The following is a 27,435-nucleotide window of genomic DNA, read 5'->3' on the forward strand; positions in this document are numbered from 1 at the left end:
CAAAGTCTTTATCTGAGTCCCCGTGTTTGTGATCATTGTCACCCTAGACATCGCCGATCCACTATACCATAACCCCTCACAAGTGGGCGTGTGCACGTACACGCCCCCTCCCAGTAGAGCTGTCAATCACCACCTGCTCTTGGTGTGGGTATATCGGTGGTCTGCGTGTTGCCCATACACACAGGATGATGTGCCAGTTATTTTGCACAGCTGACGCGATATGTCAGCAAACAACGCCATTCACAGACCTATCCCTTGTACACAATGGCCATCGGACAAGCTGTACTGTATATCGCCCATTCAATTGAATGACTGAAATATCATCGGTGAATTAGTGTGTGGCATGAAGTGGGGTAATGGGTGGAAAAGGGCATCACGGATGGTGTAATGGTTAGTGTCACTGCCTCACAGCACTGAGGTCATGGGTTCCACTCTAGCGGTGTGGAGTTTGAGCTACTGTATATAAAGAACTACTGCAAATCCTATAACTGGACACAGCCACAGATGTTGTTGAAGCTTTCCACCCTGATCTCGGTGTGTAAGACGGAGACATGGACAGGTACAGAGCAGGGATCAGCCTGCACAAGGTCTTGCAGAGAAGTCGGTGGAAATCGGAGGACTTTCAAGGTAGAGATAGTCTGACAGCTTATGTGTTTAAGGAGCATGCAGAAGACAAATCGCAGGCACGGCCGGGCAAACTAGTTATCTGTCCGGGGGATTCAGGCGGGCGGAGAAATTCTCGCTCCGGTGAGCATGACTTGTCTTTAGGGTGAGATCTATACTCTGATTAGAGAACAGGAGAGCGAGTTACCCATTTATTATAGCGGTCGCCACACTTGGAATGATACAATGTAATGGAGTTCCAATCAAATGCAATTGTTCAGCCGTGAAACGCCTTCAACACCAGATTTTCTTCAGACCGGGAACACACTGATCCTTCAGAACACAACTTTCAGCACTGTCGACTTCAAAGAGAAAACTCCAGTTTTATTATGTAGCACAAACAGAAAAACAGGCGCTGATTCAGGCTGGCTCGCTTGGCAGCGTATATGGCTGCCTAGAGAGCACCTTAATGCCGCCCAGCCGAACAGCCACCGCCGCCACCACCACTGGTGCCCGAATCCCTTCACTAGCATGCAAGTGTTTAGTATCACGTCCCCCGCATGCGGCCGCTAGCAGGAAAAATAATACAATGGTCGACCACGTGATTGTTGATCTACACGTCGTTGATCCATCGATTAGATACGATAGAAAGATATGATTATTATTTTGTCCCTTGTCTGCACAGAGATGTGAACTCCTATGGCAACCACAGTCACGCGACACATGATGAAGAGAGAGGTTACAGGTCACACTCTCCTTTGTTTTCGTTTGCGTGTTGCCTTGCACAGGTGGAGCTGCTCAGCAAGGCTTCCAGATACAAATGGCACAGCAGGACATTGGTCCTTGTGGCACATAACAGAAGTGCCACATGGCCGGTCCAGCCGTACAATGCCAGAGAAATGTCCCGGGTCTCAATACTTCCCCCCATCTCAATCATGTTCTCTTCTGTTATAAACGTGGAACATTCCCAAATGGTGTCCAGGTACTTGCAGTAGTCTCTGCTCTACACTGTGCTATAAACACTATAATATATATTAAATGCTGTTTGTACAAAGCTTCAGTTAAACACTGTGACAGTTCCATGCAGCGATTGATTAATGTAGTGATTACAGAGATACTCGGCCAAACAGTTCTAGTAGAAGAGCTGCCTGGGTTATGCTCAATGGATGTCTTTAATGTATAAATCTAAGGCAGGTACTTTGTGGCAGTCATTAAGTGGAGGAAATATATGGGCACTAATAGAAAGTTAGTTTCGCAATCACCCGGCTGCCAGCAGTTATTCCCTGGGTATTGTGAAGCAAAATATGAGGTTGCAGATACTGTTTCTTGTTTGTGTGGAGTCTGTGTTCTGCCATTGTGATTACAGGTAAGGGGAGGGGCTTCCTGACCAGGGCTGGATTAACATACATTCGCTGGTGCCTGGTCACATGGTTAGTGTGTCTGCTGTCACATGTGATGGAACCTGATCACTTTCTGATACTTTTCTCGCCACTGACCCCATGGATTACCCCAGAGCTGTAACATGTAGGACTGGAGTAGCAGAGGATCAGAAGAGGACTAGGGCATACAGAGGTCAGTTTTCCCTAATTTATCTTTGGGGGACCCAATACAAAACATCCAGAGATGAAAGAACAATATAATACATGCCGATGGGTTGCGGAGGGGCGCAATACAAAGCATAGAGGCTGTGGAAGACAGTTTCACATCACAGATCATACATTATGGCAAGACTGAACAAGACAAAAGGTGGTTATACTGCATCAGCAAGGTCTCTCCCAGGCAAACTGGGGTTTCAGGATGTGCTGGTCAAGCTCGTTTGAAGATTCTCAATTAAACAGTCCATGTTGAGGGCCGTAGACGTATCAGATAAACGACACATCATGATAACTTCCCTTTTGCAATCGAAAGATGTCCAACAGTGAAACCAGCTCAGTACTGGCACAAATCAGTGGGACCCAGATACAACCATCTACTGTTTGGAATAGTCTGGCCAGAAGTGATCTTCATGAATTGTGGCCAAAAAAGTCTTACAGTACCTTTGACGTGAAAAGAAGGCCACTATACACAAAGAGATAGGAACTGTGGTGCAGAGAAATGGCAGTAGGTGCTCGGGATGGATTACTCAAAATGTGACATATTTGGTTGTAACAGAAGGCAGATTGCTCAGCTAAAGGCTGGAAAGCGGTACAATAATGAGAATCTGCAGGCAACAGTGACGTATGGCGGAGGTTCCTTGGAAGTTTGGGGCTGCATTTGGTCAGAATGAATGTCCTCGATGCTAAGAAATACAGGTAGGTAGGTACTTCTCCATCATGCAATACCATCAGGCAAGCATCTGAATGGCTCGGAACGTGTTCTGCAGCAGGACAATGACCCCAGACCTATAGCCAATGTCATCAGGAACTTTCTCCATCGTAAAGAAGAACAAGGAGTCCTGAAATTGATGGCATGGCCATCACCGAGCTGGACTGGGATTATATGAAGAGACAGCATCTGAGCAGGCCTACATTGACAGATCTGGGGTTAGTTCTCCAAGATGTTTGTAACAACCTCCCTGCCAAGACCTGACAGCTGGGCAACGGGTAGTCATGGCTGCACTGTGGGTAGACCAGCCGCTGGTACAATGCTCCCTCCCACAGTAGCTACTGCAATAGCAATCTATACATGAATGGAGGACCAATGACCCCACTGAGGCTATAGGAACCAGACACAATCAACAGCAGGACCTGAAAGCATCCCGGTTTCACCATCACTGACCCCAGGGGCATGCTATGCACACATATGATGGTAGGAGTAATCGTTGAAGGATCCTTGCAGGATACAAATCTATGCAGCTGCTGTGTTGGTCCAAGGAATGAAAAGACAATTACAAAAGTAACTAATTACAACACACAAGGGTCTAGATAAATAATAACTGAAATAAACCTAATTAATTCCCTGTAATGAAGAATGCCTTTTTATTACACTCAGTTGGATCCAGCTGATGGTTATCACCCTACTGCAGGTTACTAATCGCCCCGGGGTGTGGTGCGGCAGGACCCGGCTAACCCTCTCGTCTGACTGGCGCTCCAAGTAACGAGGTTTCCTTTCACGCACAATGAAAGCGAACTGGTTCCAGCCAAGAGCATTTATTCACAGCATACTTAATTATTCATAATAGCTTTATAATGGAGTTCAGGATTACAAACCGCCGCTAATGCTTTGTAAGAATATAATCGTCAAGACAACAATTAGGACGTCGTTAGCGGAGGATTGCAGGATGCGGCAAACATCGGGAGGATCAGCATTTCTCCCGTTATCGCCGAGCTATAAATGGCACTATGTGATAGATGGAGAAAGTTTGGACCTTGAACCCTAACTTCCAGATGTGTCCATGTACATCTAGCCTCCTTCTGGGATAAAAAGCCCTACTAGCGCCGTCCGCCATTTTACGTTAAATAACGCCTTATTTGCAAAAAGTCGTGAATAGGACATGTAAGCATGTCCGTGAAACATTGTGTTATGGATAACGCTAAGTTATGACCAGTGATCACTACAGCCCGAGATTCAGAATACGCATCAGTGTGGGGTACATTTACTAAGATGGGAGTTGTATTGAAGATGAGACGAAACGTCTCTATAACAACCAGTCAAATTCTACTTCTTTTCTATTAAGAACCTTTTAGAAGATAATAGACAGGATCTGATTGGTTGCTACAGCGACATCCTGGCAGCTCACACCACGTGCCTCCTTTGCCAGACTTGGGCATGTAGGGTATGGAGGGCATGGAACTATGTTATCTGCATGTGCTAATATTTGGATAATACCAATATAAGCTGCGGTGCACATGCCAAATAAGCCAGTGAATCACTCAGTGTAACCCATTTTCTGCCGGCGGAAACTAATGAAACAAAGTTCCCCAAAAACGTCTACCACATTATGTGTAACCCGGCCCTACAGATGAACAGGAAAAGAACGGAGGACGAGGCTGCGGGTAGGATAGGTGGCTGCTGGTAGCCAATGTATTCCCAACTGCTGCCTCTAGGTGGTGTCACACACACACACACACACAAACATAGGGGGGGTCACACACACTCACAAACAAATACACCACTTTTGAAGGTGAGCAATTACTGACTATTTAAGCGAATTGGAAACTTGCAATTGCTTAATTAGCCTTCAGTGGGTGTCAAAGAAAATCCTGGAGATTTTTGGGGAAATTAACGATTATAAAAGCAATCAGACCTGCTCAGGGGTAGGGATGGCCATCACTGCAGACGCCATCGATGGTTGCCATAGATGGTGATTCTGCGCCCAGCCATCGATAGTGACAAACTATTTGATGGATAACCATCGATAGTTTTAGCTATCGATGATCATCCATTATATTTGACTGAATGGCCCAATCAGAACTCGTGGGCGGGACTTCCGGGTGTCGGAGGAGGAGCTGTGCTCCGTGATTCCGGCACCTTGAGAAAAAAAAAGGAGACAAAAACATTGTTTCTCCTTTGCCATCGATGTAGGGAAACTATCTGGTACTCCCACATCGATGGCAAAAGTATTTGACATCGGCCACAAACCATCGATGATTTTAAATCATCGATGGTCGATGCCCATCCCTACTCTGGGGTACAAGAAAAAATATTTAGTGATTTCTATGGAAAAGTAATTTTTTTTTCTCCAGTAATTGAATGGCAAATACCCAAACCAGCTCAACTGAATCCCTCTAAAAGTGTTTCAACCCAGCCCATGTTTCTCCAATATCGCCACCTAAGCCTCCAGCGCTCCCCACATTAAGACGCTCTACATTCAGGAAACCAAGGCAAACACGTTGCTAACAATGACATCACAAAACATGGTTTCCCTCTACAGCTTGTGAGCCCCCAGCCCCCCCCCCCCGATTCTGGGACAGGCGGCTTATGGTGAGTGTATGACTTTTTCACAATTATCCACAACATCAATGAGAGATCGCACCAAGAAACAAAAGCATTCAGAAGTCAGGGCAAGCAGTAAAACACCATAAATTTTGGATAGGCTTGAACTTGGTTGCTAGATTACAGCGGCTTTTTCAATTACTTATGAGTTATGAAAGACTGTGGCGTGCTCCCCGGGAAGGGGCAGGAGGCTGTGAGCAGAATGTTAAAGGGCCACAGTGTCATATTGTATCTGAAATGAGATATTAGACGTACTGCCCTTTATATTCTGCTTCACCGCTAAACAATCCCCAGCTCGTTGTGTCTTCAGTAGGGGGGGGGGGATATGTTTGTTTTTTGTCTAGGACTAAAATATCATATAATCCTTAGTGCTCTGAAACAGCGAGCGAAAGCCAACGGCTTTGAGAACAACCAATAGGCGTTGAGATGTCTTATGGCAGAATTTTCTTTTACAAGGGAAAATAAAGCCATTTTTGGGGACAGTATTCAAATGATCTGTGCAATACCCAGATTAGTATTCCAACTCCCATTGAATCAGATTGATCCTCTAAAGAAATTCAGCATTCCTATGGAGGGTGGTGCTCCTCTATCAAACATCACTTTGAAGCTGCAGCTAGAATGACCGGTTTGCAGTCTTCGAACTAACGGAAACCGATTCATACAAAAGCAATTTCTTCGTGATAAAACAAACAATAAAAAACTTAATGTTCTATATTTTACCTAAACTGGTGTAATGTACTTACACTATTATTGCTAAGCAGTAAATATTTAGTAAGTCTACAAAGAACGTACTAGTATGGCACTCAATGTACCGCATGGTTCCATCACATCGTTACCTACCGTATTATCACAGCATAATACATAATAACGGTCCCGACAGAAGCTAAAGGACTGCTGGGAATTGTGGTGACCTCGTCAGTTTGGATAATAAGACACTGACCCTTGCTAATAGCACAACATAATCCTACAGCTTCATCTCACCTGGCAAAAGGAACTGACAAATGCACTTGGGAACAATATCAGCAGCAATCATTGGAAGTGACAGTGTTTGTAGCGGAGTACCCCAATTCCCCAGGTGTAATATGTAATAGCTGATTATCATATGCAGGAAACACAGAACAATTTACACATGATTCTGTCGGTTATCAAAACCACAGGACCTAGTGGATTCTGCCACAAAGGGAATGGTACCAAACCAATAACTCCTCATGTTTACCAAATGCAAACAGCTCCTATTTGCCACAATTATTAGACTGTAGATATTTCACAATACACAAAACAAGATCCATTTTTATTACATCTTATAATAATATGTACATAATATTCTTTATAATAATGTCTGAATCAGTGTTGCTAACAGGGTTCTACATTGTCATCTATTTTACATTGTATAGTTTTATAGCATTACAGCCCAATAAATAGAAATGGTTGTGGGATGGGACAGAGGGCGGAGGCTGGTGGGACGAGACAAGAGAGAGGATGGTGGGATGAGACAGAGGGCGGAGGCTGGTGGGACGAGACAAGAGGAGAGAGGATGGTGGGATGAGACAAGAGGAGAGAGGATGGTGGGACGAGACAAGAGGAGAGAGGATGGTGGGATGAGACAGAGGGCGGAGGCTGGTAGGACAAGACAAGAGGAGAGAGGATGGTGGGATGTGACAGAGGGTGGAGGCTGGTGGGACGAGACAAGAGGAGAGAGGATGGTGGGATGAGACAGAGGGCGGAGGCTGGTGGGACGAGACAAGAGGAGAGAGAATGGTGGGATGAGACAGAGGGTAAAGGCTGGTGGGACGAGACAAGAGGAGAGAGGATGGTGGGACAAGACCGAGGGTGAAGGCTGGTGGGACGAGACAAGAGGAGAGAGAATGGTGGGATGAGACCGAGGGTGAAGGCTGGTGGGACGAGATAAGAGGAGAGAGAATGGTGGGATGAGACAAAGGGTAAAGGCTGGTGGGACGAGACAAGAGGAGAGAGAATGGTGGGATGAGACAGAGGGTAAAGGCTGGTGGGACGAGACAAGAGGAGAGAGAATGGTGGGATGAGACAGAGGGTAAAGGCTGGTGGGACGAGACAAGAGGAGAGAGGATGGTGGGATGAGACCGAGGGTGAAGGCTGGTGGGACGAGACAAGAGGAGAGAGAATGGTGGGATGAGACCGAGGGTGAAGGCTGGTGGGACGAGACAAGAGGAGAGAGGATGGTGGGATGAGACCGAGGGTAAAGGCTGGTGGGACGAGACAAGAGGAGAGAGAATGATGGGATGAGACAGAGGGTAAAGGGTGGTGGGACAAGAAAAGAGGAGAGAGGATTATGGGACGAGACAAGAGGAGAGAGGATGGTGGGACGAGACAAGAGGAGAGAGGATGGTGGGACGAGACAAGAGGAGAGAGAATGGTGGGATGAGACAGAGGGCGGAGGCTGTTGGGACGAGACAAGAGGAGAGAGGATGGTGGGATGAGACAGAGGGCGGAGGCTGGTGGGACGAGGACAGAGAGGGCGGAGGCTGGTGGGATGAGAACAGAGGTGGCAGAGGCTGGTGGAATGATAACAGAGATGGCAGAGGCTGGTGGGATGAGAACAGAGAGGGGCAGAGGCTGATGGGATGAGGACAGAGAGGGCCGAGGCTGGTGGGATGAGAACAGAGGTGGCAGAGGCTGGTGGGATGGGAACAGAGAGGGCAGAGGCTGGTGGGATGGGAACAGAGAGGGCAGAGGCTAGTGGGATGGGAACAGAGAGGCAGAGGCTGGTGGGATGGTAACAGAGAGGACAGAGGCTGGTGGGATGAGGACAGAAAGGGCAGAGGCTGGTGGGATGGGAACAGATAGGGCATAGGAACTACTGCAATAAAGCATAAACACAGTTGGTTACAATAAAAGACACATTATTGATGGGACACAATTGCCGCCATGCAGGCATCACTTACCCCACTGGAGAGGAGCCAACTGCAGGTGTTCCAGGACAAGCTGATTTAGCACTCCTTCCACGCTGGCCTCTCCCATACGCTTCAGAGATGGGTGGTAAGGAGTTAAGGTGAAAACAGTATATACAAAACACAAATCTAAATTTACACCAGTGGTTCCCGAACGTTAATCCCATCTGCACCCCTGCGTATCAGAATTTTGTTCACGGCACCAACAGTGCTGTGAACAACAAGTGTTTCTTATTGAGGAAATCAGAAAAAAATATTAAATTAAGTAAACTGGAAATGGTCAGGATTCACTTCTGTTTGTCCACAAATTGCCAATTACATTGGTCATAAATATTTGAATCACCAATCCAGGGCACCCCTGCAAGTCCTCCAAGGCTCCACAGCAGACAGTTTGGGAACCACTGACTTACAGAAAGGATTAAGCAGACACACAGTATTGTACCAGAGTAGATGACACACAACTTATCCTCTTACATACTACAATAAATAATGCCACAAATGCAATAAATGTCAGTATTTGATCAAATTCTATTATATAAATAAGAGACTTGGGTCATGCCATAAAACATGTACAGTACAGTATGTTACTCATACAGTACCGTAATAAAGGCTCACTTACACCATTGTACTGTGCTCATTCTCCATGGTTACACCATTGTACAGTATTCTACTTATGCTCATTCTCCATAGTTACACCATTGTACAGTACTCTACTTGTGCTCATTCTCCATGGTTAAACCATTGTACAGTATTCTACTTATGCTCATTCTCCATAGTTACACCATTGTACAGTACTCTACTTGTGTTCATTCTCCATTTTTACACCGTTGTACAGTATTCTAATTGTGCTCATTCTATATGGTTACACCATTGTACAGTACTATACATGTGCTCATTCTCAATGGTTATTCCATTGTACAGTACTCTACCTGTGCTCATTCTTCATGGTTACAGCATTGTACAGTACTCCAGTTTTGTTTTGTTTTTAACCCCTTCCCGACGAGGCCTTTTTTGTTAACTTTTTTTTTTTTTTCCTCGCGTTCAAATAAGCGTAACTTTTTTAATTTTCCGGCTATATAGACACATGAGGGCTTTTTTTTTCCGGGACAAGTTGTACTTTTTAATGGTACCATTTACTATACCGTATAATATTCTGGGGAATCAGGAAATAATTCAATGTGGGGTAAAAAAAAAAAAAAACGCCATTCCACAATTTTGCGCTGGTTACGCTTTTTTTGGAGTTCATAGTTCGTTTAAAATGATGGGTTATCTTTATTCTATGGGTCGTTACGATTCCGGTGATACCAAACTTATATAGTTTTCGCTATGTTTTACCACTAAAAAAAAAATAGAAAATTTTACGGTTTTTCTAATTTGCGTCGCGTCGCCATGTTCTGCGGCTTATAACTTTTTTATTTTTCCACCTACGGACCTGGGTGAGGGCTCATTTTTTGCGGGCTGAAGTGTACTTTTTAATTAATACCATTATGGGATATGTGCGACTTTCTGATCTCTTTTAGTTACATTTTTTTGGGTAGGCGATGCGACCAAAAAACGTAGTTTTGGCGTTGGGAATTATTTTCCATTTACGCCTTTAACCGTGCGGGATAACTAATGTTATATTTTAATAGATTGGACTTTTAGGAACGCGGCGATACCAAATATGTTTATTTTTTTTATTTTTTATTTATTTTTATTTGTGAAATGGGGAAAGGGGGGTGATTTGAACTTTTAATATTTATTTATTTTTTTTAACTTTATTTTTTTTTTTTTTTTTACTTTTACTACAAGGCCCCCTAGTGTACTTGACCACTAGGGGGCACGATCGCCTATACTAGGTTCAGCCATAGAGCTCTATGGCTGAACATAGTGATTTTCAGCACTTCCTATTACATCCTGCCTCAGGCAGGATGTAATAGGAATGCTGACATGGCCAGCACAGGGGTCTACATTAGACCCCTGGCTACCATGGCAACCGATCGGCACCCTCCGATCTCGCCGCGGGGGGCCCCGATCGGCGCCGGAGGGGGGCGCCCCCCCTCCGATCAGCTATTTAAGCACTGCGGGCGCGTTGCCCGCGGTGCTTAAAGGGTTAAACGGCCACGATCGGCGAACTCGCCGCTCGTGGCCGTGAGAGCAAGTACCTGGCTGTAATATACAGCCATTACCTGCTCTCTTTCAAGCCAGCTCACTCCGTGAGCTGGCTTGATTCCCCCGCAACCGGCATATGACGTACATTTACGTCATATGTCGGGAAGGGGTTAAAGCGGTAATCATTTACACTGCAAAACCAGTTTGATGTTGCAGTGTAAATGATTGCCGCTTTTAAAAAAGAATTGGAGATTTTTTTTACCAAATCTCTCACTTTCTGAATATCTCATCCTATTAAATGTCCCCCTTATTGTTTTTATTTGTTGGGTATTAAACTGACATCACTGGGGTATATTCAATGCCGCAGCGAGGGGGTTAAACTGTTTAACCCCCGCGCCGGCCGCTCGCTCTATTCAACGTTCCAGTGAAATCCTCGCAGTCACAGGACGGCAAGAATTCCCCAAAACAGCGAGACCCGCGGCTAATGCAAGAAACTCGCTGTATTTAGCCGCGAGTCTCGCTGGATCAGGAGCTGCATACGCCAATTCCCCCTCACTCAAAAAATGGAGCGAGGGGAAATTGGCGTGAATAATGTCAGGGTGAGTGGTGACAGCGAGCAGGAAGCTCTGCTCGCTGTCACCACTCGCCCACAGCATTGAATACCTGCCACTGTTGTAAGTCTTCTCTCTTCCATCTACTCTATATATGCTTTGAGACTCACAGCAATACTCTGTTTTTATACCGTAGTATATTCTATCAGACCCCCTGGAACCAGCCATGCTGCAATACAAAGGGAGAAACACATTTATTACTGTCTGATTCTGCATGTAGCCCACACATGCGGGATAGTTTCATTACAACAGACTGGTGTCTCCCCCAAACCAATGAGCGGTATTAATACTGCCCTCAAAATGGCTGCCTCCACTGTGGGTGGGCAATGGTTAGGTGCAGCCAGGAGAGTATGGCTGCTGTCAGTACCGAGCTGCGCGGTCTTCCTCATTCGCATTCACGCAGCAGCTGACAAACACTTTACAAAACAAAAAAATCTCCTCATTAAGGCCGACAGCCTGAGGAGAAACTTCATCGGAGCAGAAAGCCAACCACCCCAGTCTCCGCACTGAGGAATACACATCCTCCCTCTCCTGCAGCAAGCCTTCATTAACGAATACCACGGCAGGAAAACGGGGAAAATGCCGATCTCACGGGGACGTCTGTGGTAAAAAAAAAAAAAGATCAATAAACTAAAAGTATAATTTGAAAGCTCAGGCATTGGCCGTTTGTACTAATATTCCTGGACAGGTAGCAAATACCAGAGTACATAGGGGTAATTCAGAGCTGCTCACTACGCTGCGTACATTCGCTGGTAAACTCACCATTGAATTATTTTTTTCTCTCTTCGCAGATAGAAGTAAGCCTGGATTTACTTTTATACTCCACGCCAATGGCTGATTTCGGGGCGGGCGCTGATGTCATGTGATCAAGCATGGGCATGCCAGCATCTTCAGGGTTACGCCCTGCGTTTCTATGGACTTGCCCAACGTTTTTTGTGGGGACACCAATGTTACGCTGGGTGGACCCGTGTGCCCGCCCCCTGCCTGTCACTCATTATGTGAACGCCACAGCAAGTAAAAACCTCAGGCGGTTTGTGCATGAGTCACTATGCACAGACCCCGACCATCGAGGGCGGGGCCGAATTCAGACCGGTGCGAACAGGTTTGAATCGGACCCATAATTTCAAACGTTCTATCTATATACGTGACATATAAATACAGGGAGGTGACAGTGCGGGATACGCTCGGTTGGTCGACCTAATGACGGTTGACAGTCATTAGGTCAACACCGTTGGGTCGACATACTGCAAGGTCGACAGGTGTCTAGGTCAACATGAGATGAGGTTGACAGTCAAAAGGTCGACATGAGGTTATTCACTGTTTTTTGAGCCGACATGTGCTGACAGGCGGTATTTCATGCCCTACAATCCACTAGGGTGCGGTGGGAAAATAAAATCTTGCCATGCAAGTGGACCCGGTGCACTTAAAACCGTGCCCATGTCGACTGTGTCGACATTCGGGTAAAACAAACAGTGAAAAAACCCATGTCGATCTTTTGACTGTCGACCTAACCCCTGTCGACCTAACACATGTGTCGACCATGTCCCATGTCGACATTGTCCCATGTCGACCTAGACCCCTGTCGACCTTACATTATGTCGATCCAATGGTGTTGACCTATTGACTGTCGACCCTCATTAGGTCCAATCGAGCCCTCTACCATCAGCAAATCTCCAGGAAGATGTCAGCATCAGCGTTACCCCCGGTGATTTCCGCGGTGCAGACCGTAAATGTGCTGTTAAAACAGACCATTAAAAATGATGTATAATTGTGGTCTCCGTTTACCCCTAGTGCAATTATATAACGTACGGTCAGTAAGGGGAACTGCAAATACCAGCAGGGCCTGCCAGCCTCTGCCTGACCCGTATAACCCCACATAATAAGTCTACAGGGCCTCAGTTTGAAGATGAGCCTCTTTGGCTGCACTAAGGAACATTAAATCTTGGCTGTACCATCTCCCAGAGTGCACTGGTGTGAGCAGCTGCAGACGCTGGAAGAGGGCGGCAGCAGCTGCTGTGGGGCGAGAGCTTTTAGTTCCAGTTCATAAACGAAGCATAAAGATACGGCTGCCATGTTCGCATGATGCCCCTGACGCTGGTGCCAACGTGCGCCCCTCACTCTCCATAGCCACATACTCTCTGGCGCCCTCCTGCAGGCTGCTAAACGCACCCTTTACACCCAGTGACTACGACTAGATGGGCCCGCTGCATTAACCCTTCCATTGCTGCCGATGGCCAAGAGAACATTCAGATTGTGACAGCTGTATGATGATGTGGGAAGCGGGTGTCTCTGCTCCTGTGCATAAATCACCACAGGAACTGTGCGTATAATCTCTACATCTAGGCCTAGGCACTGCCCGGTATATACAGCAGCACATCACTATGGCCAGAGGCATCAGACCACATAACTTACACACTCGCCAGACCGTTGGTTGCGTGAAGGGAGGCCCGGGGGCGGAAACGGGGCTCAACCACGGGAATGCAGTCGGGCTGATGCCTGCCGGGGTGGGTGGCTGAGGACACAGGATGTCAGCGCCCGGCCCCTCTTCGAGGGACACCGAAGGAAATAAGTGTATTTGAGACTGACTTTTATTTCCAAAAGCAGGAGAAATTGTTAGACGGTGAGAGACCATCGAATAATTTCTCCTGCTAGTGGATGCAGGCGAGGGGGGATGTGTTAGCAAACACATCCCATCGAATTGTACCAAGTGGATTTGGCGTTTCAGCGCTCGTTAAAGCAGCGATTTTTGCTGCTTACCGAGCAAAACTGAATCAGGACCTTTGTACGTCTGGGTGCGACTGAGCCGGGGAAAGAAGGGTTACAATGCACGGTTTTGTAACGACAATTTCTATTGCGCTTCATCTGCGACTTTGTACAGGTTTGAAATTAAGGGGCCGACAATATTTATCAATGAGTGATAAAACTCGCTGGGGCAGATGTATGAACCTTTGTTATGGGGGAGAAGGGGTATCAGTGCACGTTATGAGAACTGATACCTCTTCTCCCCCATGTATGAAGGAGCTGGGATGCGGTAAAGGACAGGGGGCGAATGTATGGACAGTCAGCATCGCTGACCGTTCCGCCCGATGCCGGATTTGGCTTCGCCAGCAGAAGGCTGTCCCTGCTGTTAGCTCTGGGCTGCGCTGCGGATCTCGCGTGAGTCCAGCTGGTCTGCCCCATTGTGAGCGAGAAAACTTGTGTATGGTAAATGGTTGTCCTGCCAATCAGTTTCCAACTGTCACATGTTCTGCTCCTAACTGCCACATGGCCAGCTCACAACTGCCACACACTTTGTCCCCAACTGTCACCCACCCCCAACTGTCATATGCTCCGCCCACACTTGCCATGTGTTTGACGAATGCCAGTTGGGGGCTGATCAGATGGAGCACCATTTACCATACGCAGCGCAATTTATCCCTCATTGATAAATGGGGCCCTAAATTCTTAGTGGTTACAGCCCAGAGGCGATGGTCCACTGGGTATATGGTCATTTGGTCGACATGCATTGGGTCAACCACTGAAGGTCGACATGGCTTCGATCGACACATGAAATAGGTTGACACGCCTAAGGTCGGCAGGGTTGGAATGTCGACAGAAGCATTAGGTCGACAACGTCAACGTTGACAGTCAAAAAAGGCAACAGAGTTTTTCTTTTTTGTTCTGAATGTCCACATGGACACCGTCAAAGCGCACGGCTTGACTCGCTTCGGAGACTATTCTGTTCTTGCCCTACCATCCACTACGGCGTGGTGGCAGAAATACCGCCTATTGGCACGTGTTGGCGCAAAAAAAAAGTGAAAAAAAACCCACATTGACCTTTTGACTGTCAACCTTGCCATTGTTGACCTAATGCTGATGTCGACTTTCCAACCCTGTTGATCTAAGCCATGACCTAATATGTGCAGACATAATGACGTATCCCGGTCCACGATGTGTATTGCCGCGACGTGAATGAGATGAAACATATAAATAATAAGTCGCTACGCTAGGGCACAAACACTCGCTGGAAGTCAACACGTCAGCACCTGTGACCTCGGCCCGGCTGGTAAACCAGCAAAGCACCGCAGTGATGTAATATAAGAACAACCGACAGGCGAGTCGTCAGTAAACAAGAGAGACTAAGGTGGTTATGTACAAAGCATCAGGATGTAAAACCCGGCACCTACGAGCGCAACTATAAGAGGTTTCAAGCCACCGAAAATGCAGAATAATTACTGCGCATATCGCAACGTCAAGGAATCTTTTACACTCAAATGAATTCATCCAAATCCCCTGGGCACCGGGTGTGGATCGTATTGTCGACCCCACTTAGGTCGACAGTCATTAGGTTGACACCGTTGGGTCGACAGGTGGCAAGGTCGGCTTGTGTCTAGGTCGACATGGGTGAGGGTCGACAGGTGGCAAGGTCGACATGTGTTTAGGTCGACATGGGTTTATGTCGACACAGCGCTAGAGGTCGACATGGGTTAGGTTGACAGGTTGGAAGGTCGACATTTTTTTTTTACTGTTTTTTTACCCAGATGTCGACACAGTCGACATGGACACAGTTGGAAGTCAACCGCAGCCCCTGGCTTCGCTCGCGATGCTTCGGCACACTATTGTATTCTCCCACCACGCCCTAGTGGACAGTAGGGCATGAATCACTGCCTGTCGGCACATGTCGGCTCAAAAAACAGTAAAAATAAAAACATGTCGACCTTCACCCATGTCTACCTAGACACCTGACGACCCAACGGTGTCGACCTAATGACTGTCGACCTAAGTGGGGTCGACAATACGACCGTATCCCCTGGGCACCAGCCATAACAATAACCCACCCTGACATCCGATATCGGCCAGCTAACGTGCATGCACAAGGCAGGAAAGGCCTAACTGACACCAGCATCTGCTGCACAACCCAGGAGAAGGATGGCAAAATCCCTCTCCAGCAGGAAGTAATGAGATCTCCTCATCGGAAGAAGCTGCTAAACACCACTTAGCGGACCAATTCCTTCCATAACAAAATGGTCAGAATTTATTTAAATTTTTTTTACAAAATTTAGAGTATTTTTATAAACGTATTTAAACTTTTCATGTATTTGTCAGCAGTCCATGGGCCTGATTCAGACCCGATTGCTGGGCGAGTGATTATCACACGAGTACTGTGCATGAGCGCAGTACTTTAGGCCTTATTCTGATTGAATCGCTCTCCCGCGCATTCACACAGGGGAGCGATGTTTTGCGCATGTGCAGACGCTGGGTGCGAGCCGGCACGGCAAACTGCAAGTTCGCCGTCCCGTTTACATCAAACAGTGCAGTGCGGGGGGATGCAGCGGCGACAGCCTGCTCCCATGGAAGTTAGGCCGTGACGCGGTTGCCGGATATCAGCTGCCTGCCCTCTGCCCGTACTGGAAGCAGGCAAAGCTAAAACACCAGAGAGTGGCTCAGTATTGCTTGCACCTTCCATATCAGTCGATGGTCGGCGAGCACTGAATGATTTGGTCCCCGTGTTTATGCTAAACATCCATTCACAACCATGTGGGGGAACTCACCGAGCGAGGGGGCGCGGGATACCAGAATAAGGTCCATTGTACCAGCTCCCCAGTGTTTGCAGCAATCGCTAGTTATATTCGGGTAAGTTAGAGAACCGATCAGCACCCTGGACAGCTCCCCCACCCAATGACAGCACTTTGCTCTACCTCAGCACACTGGCCGGGACTCGTACACTTCTCCTGTAATGTTTCCGTTGAGCAGATGGGTTGGTTTATCCAGGCGCAGGAGGACAGCGAGGAAAAATAAACAGATGTTGTGTACAAGTGCTCTTACCTCCAGTAATGGCCTCGCTGGGGAGCTCGCTGATTCACACACCAAATGCAGAATTACAAGAGAGGGGGGCTTCATAATGGAAGAACACAAAAATCAAATTCACTAAAATAAAATGCAAAACAAACGTCTCACCATTCCAGCGTCTGAGGTTATAACGGACCTCGTCAATTATTTTTCTACATTCCAGCGCCACTAACTGGCAGCTGACATAAATGATGCATTTTTGATTTGGGCAACTTTCCCACTCTCTCACTCCTGGGTTTGATACATGTCAATGTTTAGTAAGGCGAAAACAAACCTAATTAGATTGGCCCCGTAGTTCTGTGCAATGCAATACGGGGTGCCGGGTGACTCACCGACATTCGGAATTCCGACAGCCGTTTCTCCGACATCGGAATCCTGTCTGTCAGGATCCCAACTTACACGGGCTAGTTTCCCTTGTGGGGGTCCACAACCGCCATAGAGGGAGAATGGGATAGGGGGTGAGCTCAGCGGGTCCACAAGGGGCTTGAATGCGCTCGCCCCCCTGTCCAGCTCCTGACAGTCTGGATTCCGTACATCAACGTTAAAGGGAAACTCTCCTTACTCATCCAATCCAGAGACTTGGGGGAGAGGTTTTCTACAGATATATGGTAGCATGCAGAAAGTAACCTGTAAATCATGTCCTGAATAAACAGCTCAAGTCCACTAAGAAATCATATAAGAAACACCCTTTAATCCTTTGAGTGCAAAGGAAATTTGTCAAAATAGGTGTGAAAATTGGCAAGCAAACCTTTTTATTAACCCTTTCAGTGCCGACGATGCTGTGAGAGATCCTCAAAATATCTGTAAAAACATGCCATCGCTGCTCACAGCGACTGTTTTTCTTTTGGGTGCAATATTTAACTAATCTTCAATGAATTCACTTGGCTGTTTTTTTGTATTTATTTATACTAAAAGAACAGTCGCCGTGAGCGACGGCAGCATTTTTAGCGGACATTTTGATGGGCCTACACAGATGCTGAAGAGTTCTGAGCGATTCTAGGTCACTCAGAACACTCAGCAAGATCACTCAGCAAATGCCCCTAAATCGCTTCGCGTGCAGCCCCCTTAACAGCTAGGAAATAGCACATGCAAAGATCTCTGTACAACATCAGTAACGTACCCGTACATCACAAACACTAGAACTTATCTCTCTAACGTCAGTTTAAGCGCTCGAGCCTATTAAAATGAAAAGAAAGAAAATCTGCCACCTTCTGCACAATCCTGTAATCTTACCAGGTGAAGATTACAATGAGAGCTTTTAAATTGATGTCAATTTACATAGCAAACACAATTCGTGCTAAAAATAAAACCACTTCAAATATGATAATTATAATTGCACTGATTTCTCCCAGCATCTTTTATTAGTTCAATTTTCCAAACGTGCATAATTGTGCTCAGACTCTGCCTACCCAGCTGTTTTACGTCCTGCGCTCTGTGCCAGCTAATAAGAAATAAAATACTGTAAATCTGCATATAGAGCAGTTTGGTAGTTGTGGAATAAGACTTACATCTGTTTCTCGCAGCGGCGGTCAGAAGTTGGGGCAAGGGGGACATTCGCTACAGAGTCCTTATTTATGTAGCAATTCTGTATTATATGGATTATATTGCGCCACGGATAGTTAGTTTCGGACTTACGCATCGCAGCCTCACACTTTTCCCGCAATACCGTAGTTTTGCACAATGTTACATAGCGCACTTTGGGCCTAATTCATGTTGGCTCCTTTGCAGTAAAGATTGCTGCTTACTGAGTGCTGAAAATCCTCCCCGCCGAATGTATGCACCCCCACCGCCGCCGAATCACCTCGATACCATGCAAGGGGATGTGTTCGTGTTCATATCTTTCCCTCGCAAAGCGCCGAAGATGAGGCATCAGCCCATCGGCCCAGTGTTTCAGGGGGACACCTGTAAAATATTGGGTGTTCCCACGGACGAGCCCCCATCTTTCCCTCCCTCCAGCGAACGGCCTGGTAAATGTGTAACTCGCCAAAGCCATTTGTTGCCAAGTTCTGCACATGCGCCAATATACGCTTGCACACGCGCACATCTCCTGCCATCGCTGCGGGGCAAAATTCGCCCTGTTCCGAATGGTATAGAACCACCCCCTTTATTCATATTGTTCCGAGCCTCTTGCCGATTTCTCGGAATAGCGTCCTTGCCACACAGGTAGAGCACACGTTACACTCATCCACTAGCATTATACAGGGCACACAGACTTTGTGATATTATTGCAGTGCCAATAAAGAAGCAAATTCAGCCACGACTACCAAGAGATGGGCGCATGCAGCGGCGTAGTCACCACATTGTTCGTAGCCCACCAGACAGGGCTACCTGCCATGACTTCAGGATAGATTGGTAAGGAAACATCTGTACCTGCAATAACATAAACCACATTTGCTGGTTTTAAAACTCTATTCTCAATATAAACTTGCACATCGTATAGGGGACCATGTAAAGTCTGATGTAAGGTAGACACTTCGCTATAGGGAAGAGGTTATCGGTGTGTGAGGCACCTGCAGAGACCACCAGATCATAAACAGCAATCCTGCAATCACGTGTTCGGTGCGTCCAGGCTGGTAGCAGCACCACGCTCAGGGGACCTGCATTTTCATTTCGTGCCATTAACATTTTATTAAACCAATGAATTATGAACAAGGATCACGGCACTGAAAATACAAATCGGTTATTTCTACACAGAGGTCGACTTAATGAATGATCAATCAGTCAGCAGCCAATTAATGTCTACTAAATCAGTTACAACAGAAGCAGAGCTGTAGGGATATGTTAGTGGGAACGGCACATAAGGATTAGAAGTCTGCAACACCACTAATACAGAAAATTGTACTTTCCTTCCCATCGCGTGAAGTGTGCGGCGGAGCGGCTGGACGTCCGCAAATAGCTGCACGCAGTGCTAACTTCTGTCACCTAAATGAAGTCACTTCCATCACTGCAGCTAAATATAGACCATGTAAGTGCTTTGGCGCCACGAGTTCCTCTGTCTTGTATAAAAATAACCGACAGTAACAATGCAGCCAGACGGCTAACATGAGGTCAATGCATTATTAATGCAATCAGATTGTGCAGAAGACAGCAAAATAGCTACAGCCGGCCAATGTCCAGGTCACGGCAGTAACTACAGCAGTAAAGCTACAGCCGGCCAATGCCCTAGTCACAGCAGGACCTACAGTAATATACTGTAGCTACAGCCGGCCAATGTCCTGGTCACAGCAGGACCTACAGTAGTATAGCTACAGCCGGCCAATGTCCTGGTCACAGCAGATCCTACAGTAGTATAGCTACAGCCGGCCAATGTCCAGGTCACAGCACATCCTACAGTAGTATAGCTACAGCCGGCCAATGTCCTGGTCACAGCAGATCCTACAGTAGTATAGCTACAGCCGGACAATGTCCAGGTCACAGCAGATCCTACAGTAGTATAGCTACAGCCGGACAATGTCCAGGTCACAGCAGATCCTACAGTAATATAGCTACAGCCGGACAATGTCCAGGTCACAGCAGGACCTACAGTAATATAGCTACAGCCGGACAATGTCCAGGTCACAGCAGATCCTACAGTAGTATAGCTACAGCCGGCCAATGTCCAGGTCACAGCAGGACCTACAGTAGTATAGCTACAGCCGGCCAATGTCCAGGTCACAGCAGGACCTACAGTAGTATAGCTACAGCCGGCCAATGTCCTGGTCACAGCAGGACCTACAGTAGTATAGCTACAGCCGGCCAATGTCCAGGTCACAGCAGGACCTACAGTAGTATAGCTACAGCCGGCCAATGTCCTGGTCACAGCAGATCCTACAGTAGTATAGCTACAGCCGGCCAATGTCCAGATCACAGCAGGACCTACAGTAATATAGCTACAGCCGGCCAATGTCCAGGTCACAGCAGATCCTACAGTAATATAGCTACAGCCGGCCAATGTCCAGGTCACAGCAGGACCTACAGTAGTATAGCTACAGCCGGCCAATGTCCAGGTCACACCAGGACCTACAGTAATATAGCTACAGCCGGACAATGTCCAGGTCACAGCAGATCCTACAGTAATATAGCTACAGCCGGACAATGTCCAGGTCACAGCAGATCCTACAGTAGTATAGCTACAGCCGGCCAATGTCCAGGTCACACCAGGACCTACAGTAATATAGCTACAGCCGGACAATGTCCAGGTCACAGCAGATCCTACAGTAATATAGCTACAGCCGGCCAATGTCCAGGTCACAGCAGGACCTACAGTAGTATAGCTACAGCCGGCCAATGTCCAGGTCACACCAGGACCTACAGTAATATAGCTACAGCCGGACAATGTCCAGGTCACAGCAGATCCTACAGTAATATAGCTACAGCCGGACAATGTCCAGGTCACAGCAGATCCTACAGTAGTATAGCTACAGCCGGCCAATGTCCAGGTCACAGCAGATCCTACAGTAGTATAGCTACAGCCGGCCAATGTCCAGGTCACACCAGGACCTACAGTAATATAGCTACAGCCGGACAATGTCCAGGTCACAGCAGATCCTACAGTAATATAGCTACAGCCGGACAATGTCCAGGTCACAGCAGATCCTACAGTAGTATAGCTACAGCCGGCCAATGTCCTGGTCACAGCAGATCCTACAGTAATATAGCTACAGCCGGCCAATGTCCAGGTCACAGCAGATCCTACAGTAGTATAGCTACAGCCGGCCAATGTCCAGGTCACAGCAGATCCTACAGTAATATAGCTACAGCCGGCCAATGTCCTGGTCACAGCAGGACCTACAGTAGTATAGCTACAGCCGGCCAATGACCAGGTCACAGCAGATCCTACAGTAGTATAGCTACAGCCGGCCAATGTCCTGGTCACAGCAGATCCTACAGTAATATAGCTACAGCCGGCCAATGTCCAGGTCACAGCAGGACCTACAGTAGTATAGCTACAGCCGGCCAATGCCCAGGTCACAGCAGGACCTACAGTAGTATAGCTACAGCCGGCCAATGACCAGGTCACAGCAGATCCTACAGTAGTATAGCTACAGCCGGCCAATGTCCAGGTCACAGCAGATCCTACAGTAATATAGCTACAGCCGGCCAATGTCCTGGTCACAGCAGATCCTACAGTAATATAGCTACAGCCGGCCAATGTCCAGGTCACAGCAGATCCTACAGTAATATAGCTACAGCCGGCCAATGTCCAGGTCACAGCAGAACCAACAGCAATGTAGCTACAGCCGGCCAATGTCCAGGTTACAGCAGATCCTACAGTAGTATAGCTACAGCCGGCCAATGTCCAGGTCACAGCAGGACCTACAGTAGTATAGCTACAGCCGGCCAATGTCCTGGTCACAGCAGGACCTACAGTAGTATAGCTACAGCCGGCCAATGTCCTGGTCACAGCAGATCCTACAGTAATATAGCTACAGCCGGCCAATGTCCTGGTCACAGCAGGACCTACAGTAGTATAGCTACAGCCGGCCAATGTCCAGGTCACAGCAGATCCTACAGTAATATAGCTACAGCCGGCCAATGTCCAGGTCACAGCAGATCCTACAGTAGTATAGCTACAGCCGGCCAATGTCCTGGTCACAGCAGATCCTACAGTAGTATAGCTACAGCCGCCCAATGTCCAGGTCACAGCAGATCCTACAGTAGTATAGCTACAGCCGGCCAATGTCCTGGTCACAGCAGATCCTACAGTAGTATAGCTATAGCCGGCCAATGTCCAGGTCACAGCAGATCCTACAGTAGTATAGCTACAGCCGGCCAATGTCCAGGTGACAGCAGATCCTACAGTAGTATAGCTACAGCCGGCCAATGTCCAGGTCACAGCAGGACGTACAGTAGTATAGCTACAGCTGGCCAATGTCCAGGTCACAGCAGATCCTACAGTAGTATAGCTACAGCCAGCCAATGTCCAGGTCACAGCAGGACCTACAGTAATATAGCTACAGCCGGCCAATGTCCAGGTGACAGCAGATCCTACAGTAGTATAGCTACAGCCGCCCAATGTCCAGGTTACAGCAGGACCTACAGTAGTATAGCTACAGCCGGCCAATGCCCAGGTCACAGCAGGACCTACAGTAGTATAGCTACAGCCAGCCAATGTTTAGGTCACAGCAGATCCTAAAGTAGTATAGCTACAGCCGGACAATGTCCAGGTGACAGCAGATCCTACAGTAGTATAGCTACAGCCGGCCAATGTCCAGGTCACAGCAGGACGTACAGTAGTATAGCTACAGCTGGCCAATGTCCAGGTCACAGCAGGACCTACAGTAGTATAGCTACAGCCGGCCAATGTCCAGGTCACAGCAGGACCTACAGTAGTATAGCTACAGCCGGCCAATGTCCAGGTCACAGCAGATCCTACAGTAGTATAGCTACAGCTGGCCAATGTCCAGGTCACAGCAGGACCTACAGTAGTATAGCTACAGCCAGCCAATATCCAGGTCACAGCAGATCCTACAGTAGTATAGCTACAGCCGGCCAATGTCCAGGTCACAGCAGATCCTTCAGTAGTATAGCTACAGCCGGCTAATGTCCTGGTCACAGTAAAACCAACAGTGTTTTTTACCGGCACGTCTATAAAATGCTGACCACTCCCCTGCTTCTGCACTATGCCTGCCCACCATTGAGAGAATAGGACTGCGACTGTGAAATTAGCTGAAGCCGTTAGCTCCTGGGGTTAGCACATGCGTGCATGTACAAACTACAACCATCGGACAGGAGAGCGAATTCTACTCACAGTGAGTGGGCCTGAGTCACCCCCAATGGAAGTAAAATCTGATGGAACTGCATTAAATGCAGACCCGTCCCAATAGCCTTACTATAAAGATGTAAGAAGCAGTGATAAGGGAGAAGAAGTGATAAAGTGCCTGGTACTTTATCACTGCCCAATCAGCTCCTGACTATTAAGTTACAGGCTGGGTTTAAACAGTCAGGAGCGGATTGGCCAGTGATAAAGTACCAGGCACTTTATCACTTCTCCCATATCACCACTTCAAACATCTACCCCACTGTTAGCAGTTAATAGTATTATGAGTTCATAGCATTTTATACAGTAATTTACTTTTGTTTTAGTACATTTATTTTGACACATTACAGTAGTAACCTAGTAAAGCCGTTATGCTAAATTTACACAGGACCAGATGTAATAAATAACCATCCAATCAACTCCTGTCCTTTTAATAAAACCCAACCTGTAATGTGGCACTTAGGAACTTATTGGCAGGTTATTTATCACTCTCCACTAGATCACTTTTCACGGCTTAGTACATCTCACCCACTATGACATCTGAAGGACCGTATACATGTTTTATGCACCAGACACTTTGCACACCAATCCCAAACGTTCCATTCCTACGGGAACTAGATACTTTCCGTCACAGCCGCTCGTTATGCGCTTCCACCCCTGACACAGCAAATGGCGTGGACCCTGCGGAAGGTTCTCCAGATATCCGAGTCGGGTTATGAACTAAAAGATGTGGAAAAAAGGAATAAATTCCTTTTAAGAGGATTGCGCTACAGGGTATGGAGCAGCTTGATGTATAAGGACGGTAAAAAGTAGTAGGTTTTTACAAGCGCTGGAGGGATGAGGGTGGGTGGGTACCGTAAGTAGAGTACAGAGGCAGGTATACTGATAGGAGCAGTAAAAGGAGTAGGTAGAATAAAGATATTAAAAGTAAGCAAAAAGAAAAAATAATAATAATAAAAATAAAATAAAAATAAAAATAAATATAAATAAATATAAAAATAAATCAAAATCAAAATGAAAATAAATATAAATACAAATAAAAATAAAACAAAAATAAAAATAAGAATAAAAATAAAAAAATAATAAAATAAAATAAAAATAAAAACAATAAACGCGACCAACTAAATGTTTACACTCCTTCTTGGAGTTTGTAGAAGCAGTCCAGTAGTAGGAGAGAGTAGGAGAGCGTTAGGCTGGCTTACCCTGCACTAATTATGTACTGCCGCAAGACGCAGGCTAAGTACCGTTCTGCCGGAGTTCCGGAGTTTCTTTTATAAGTGACGTCACCTGCCGGCTTTTACCTTGCGCTTGTAGCGGCACTGGCGGGCGGCTTGCTCTATGTCTCTGTCTCCGTCTGGGGGGCTTCCTGGTTCATCCAACGCGTTTCACACAACAGTGTGACAAAGCACTGTTGTGTGAAACGCGTTGGTTGAACCAGGAAGCCCCCCAGACGGAGACAGAGACATAGAGCAAGCCGCCCGCCAGTGCCGCTACAAGCGCAAGGTAAAAGCCGGCAGGTGACGTCACTTATAAAAGAAACTCCGGAACTCCGGCAGAACGGTACTTAGCCTGCGTCTTGCGGCAGTACATAATTAGTGCAGGGTAAGCCAGCCTAACGCTCTCCTACTCTCTCCTACTACTGGACTGCTTCTACAAACTCCAAGAAGGAGTGTAAACATTTAGTTGGTCGCGTTTATTGTTTTTATTTTTATTTTATTTTATTTTATTATTTTTTTATTTTTTTATTTTTATTCTTATTTTTGTTTTATTTTTATTTGTATTTATATTTATTTTCATTTTCATTTTGATTTATATTTATTTTTATATTTATTTTTATTTATATTTATATTTATTTTTATTTTATTTTTATTATTATTATTTTTTCTTTTTGCTTACTTTTAATTTCTTTATTCTACCTACTCCTTTTACTGCTCCTATCAGTATACCTGCCTCTGTACTCTACTTACGGTACCCACCCACCCTCATCCCTCCAGCGCTTGTAAAAACCTACTACTTTTTATGAACTAAAAGAACCAAAACCCTCTCCAATAAGCTCTGGTCGCTCTAGGCCTAGCTGCAGTCCTCACATTGGGGGCGAACCACAAGTCGGATTTCACCTGGATTCGGCCCAGACACTTCTGGTTACAAAGGAATGGGGTACAGGAGGGGCGCTGAACTCTATTTACTGCCTGAGATGTTACCTGTGTGGCTGTATCAGCTGCAACAACATGAAAGAATGATGAATTATCATTACACTGTTTGCAATGGATGTGTTATTCTATATCATATGCATTATATATAAAAGGAGGGGTGGGGGTGTAACATGGTAAAAGTTACACTTGTCATTGCTGCAAATGGAGCCTGAGCAGAATGTAACAGACCCAGCACGGAGAGCCAGGAGTAACCTTCTGTTGTCAGCACACTGTGTGTGGAGCACAGACTACCATATGGTACCGTGCAGATGCTCACCACACCGGGCTGTCACTCACAGCTCAGTCTCCGCGCTGGGGAGGAGGGATAGGTGCACAACGCTCATCTACATCCAGCAGTTTGCAAGCATGGGAGACAATGGTCTCCTCCGCCTCCATAAATGAAAAAAGGTGGTGTTGCCTATAGCAACCAATCAGATCCTGTTTATCATTTCTGCAGCTACATACATAACTGTATAAGTCTACGGCTTTATGCAAATGCTGCTACAAAGCCCTGCTGTGAGCGCACCTATATGCCGCTGTACCACTTGGGGAGTCCTTACAACCAACGTTGGTCACAGTATTGGCACTATCTGTACACATGCGCAAGAAAAACCACCATTGTGACCAACATCGGCAGTGCTTAAGACACAGAACCAGGCTTGAAAGTCACTGGGCGTGGCCTGCTTCTGTCACATGACTGCTGTGATCTTGATCTAGTATGAAAGGCGTGGCCTGCTTCTGTAACATGACTGCTGTGATCTTAATCTAGTATGAAAGGCGTGGCCTGCTTCTGTCACATGACTGCTGAGATTTTGCTCCCCTATGAAAGGCGTGGCCTGCTTCTGTCACACGACTGCTGAGATTTCGCTCCTGTTTGAAAGGCATGGCCTGCTTCTGTCACATGACTGCTGTGATCTTGATCTAGTATGAAAGGCGTGGCCTGCCTCTGTCACATGACTGCTGTGATCTTGATCCCGTATGAAAGGCGTGGCCTGCTTCTGTCACATGACTGCTGTGATCTTGATCCCGTATGAAAGGCGTGGCCTGCTTCTGTCACATGACTGCTGAGATTTCGCTCCTGTTTGAAAGGCGTGGCCTGCTTCTGTCACATGACTACGGCGATTTTGGTCCCATATGAGTCAATGCTGGGTGGATTTTAGCCTGTTAACGGAAATTGTATGCCTTTCAGAGTCCAGCCCCGGATATGGTAGTTGCATCTGTGGACCTAAAAACTGTGGGCCGAATGGGATTCCACCTGATCGGTATAGATCGGTATGGGCCGAATTCGGCCCAGTGACCGATGTTGCAGGCCGAGACGTTCGCACACTAAGGGGAAGGCAGGGGTCGGCAGCAGGGTAGCGTTCCCCTGGGAGGGCAGAAACCAAACTCCTTCTGCCCACACCTTTGTGAGGCTCAACTCAATCAAGTACCAGGTTTTCCATTCATGGTTCCCACGGGCTGGAAGCTGAGAGATGCGGTACATTCTATAGCGGATGTATGAAAAGAAGATAACGAGGTCCTTCTACAGA

General features: G+C 46.9%; 1 protein-coding gene across 2 annotated transcripts in view; it reads right to left on the minus strand.

The window, feature by feature from the left end:
* The window catches only part of TRAPPC9 (trafficking protein particle complex subunit 9), a 434,372-nt gene that overhangs the window by 196,777 nt on the left and 210,160 nt on the right, over positions 1–27,435 (minus strand). For both annotated transcript variants that reach the window (XM_083144897.1, XM_083144898.1), the window contains exon 21: positions 8,439–8,529. In XM_083144897.1, coding sequence (XP_083001023.1) covers positions 8,439–8,529 — 91 coding nt within the window. The remainder of the gene's footprint in view (positions 1–8,438; positions 8,530–27,435) is intronic.

The sequence above is a fragment of the Crinia signifera genome, chromosome 5 (genome assembly GCF_055691185.1).
Source record: "Crinia signifera chromosome 5, ASM5569118v1, whole genome shotgun sequence".
NCBI classification, from domain to species: Eukaryota; Metazoa; Chordata; class Amphibia; order Anura; family Myobatrachidae; genus Crinia; species Crinia signifera.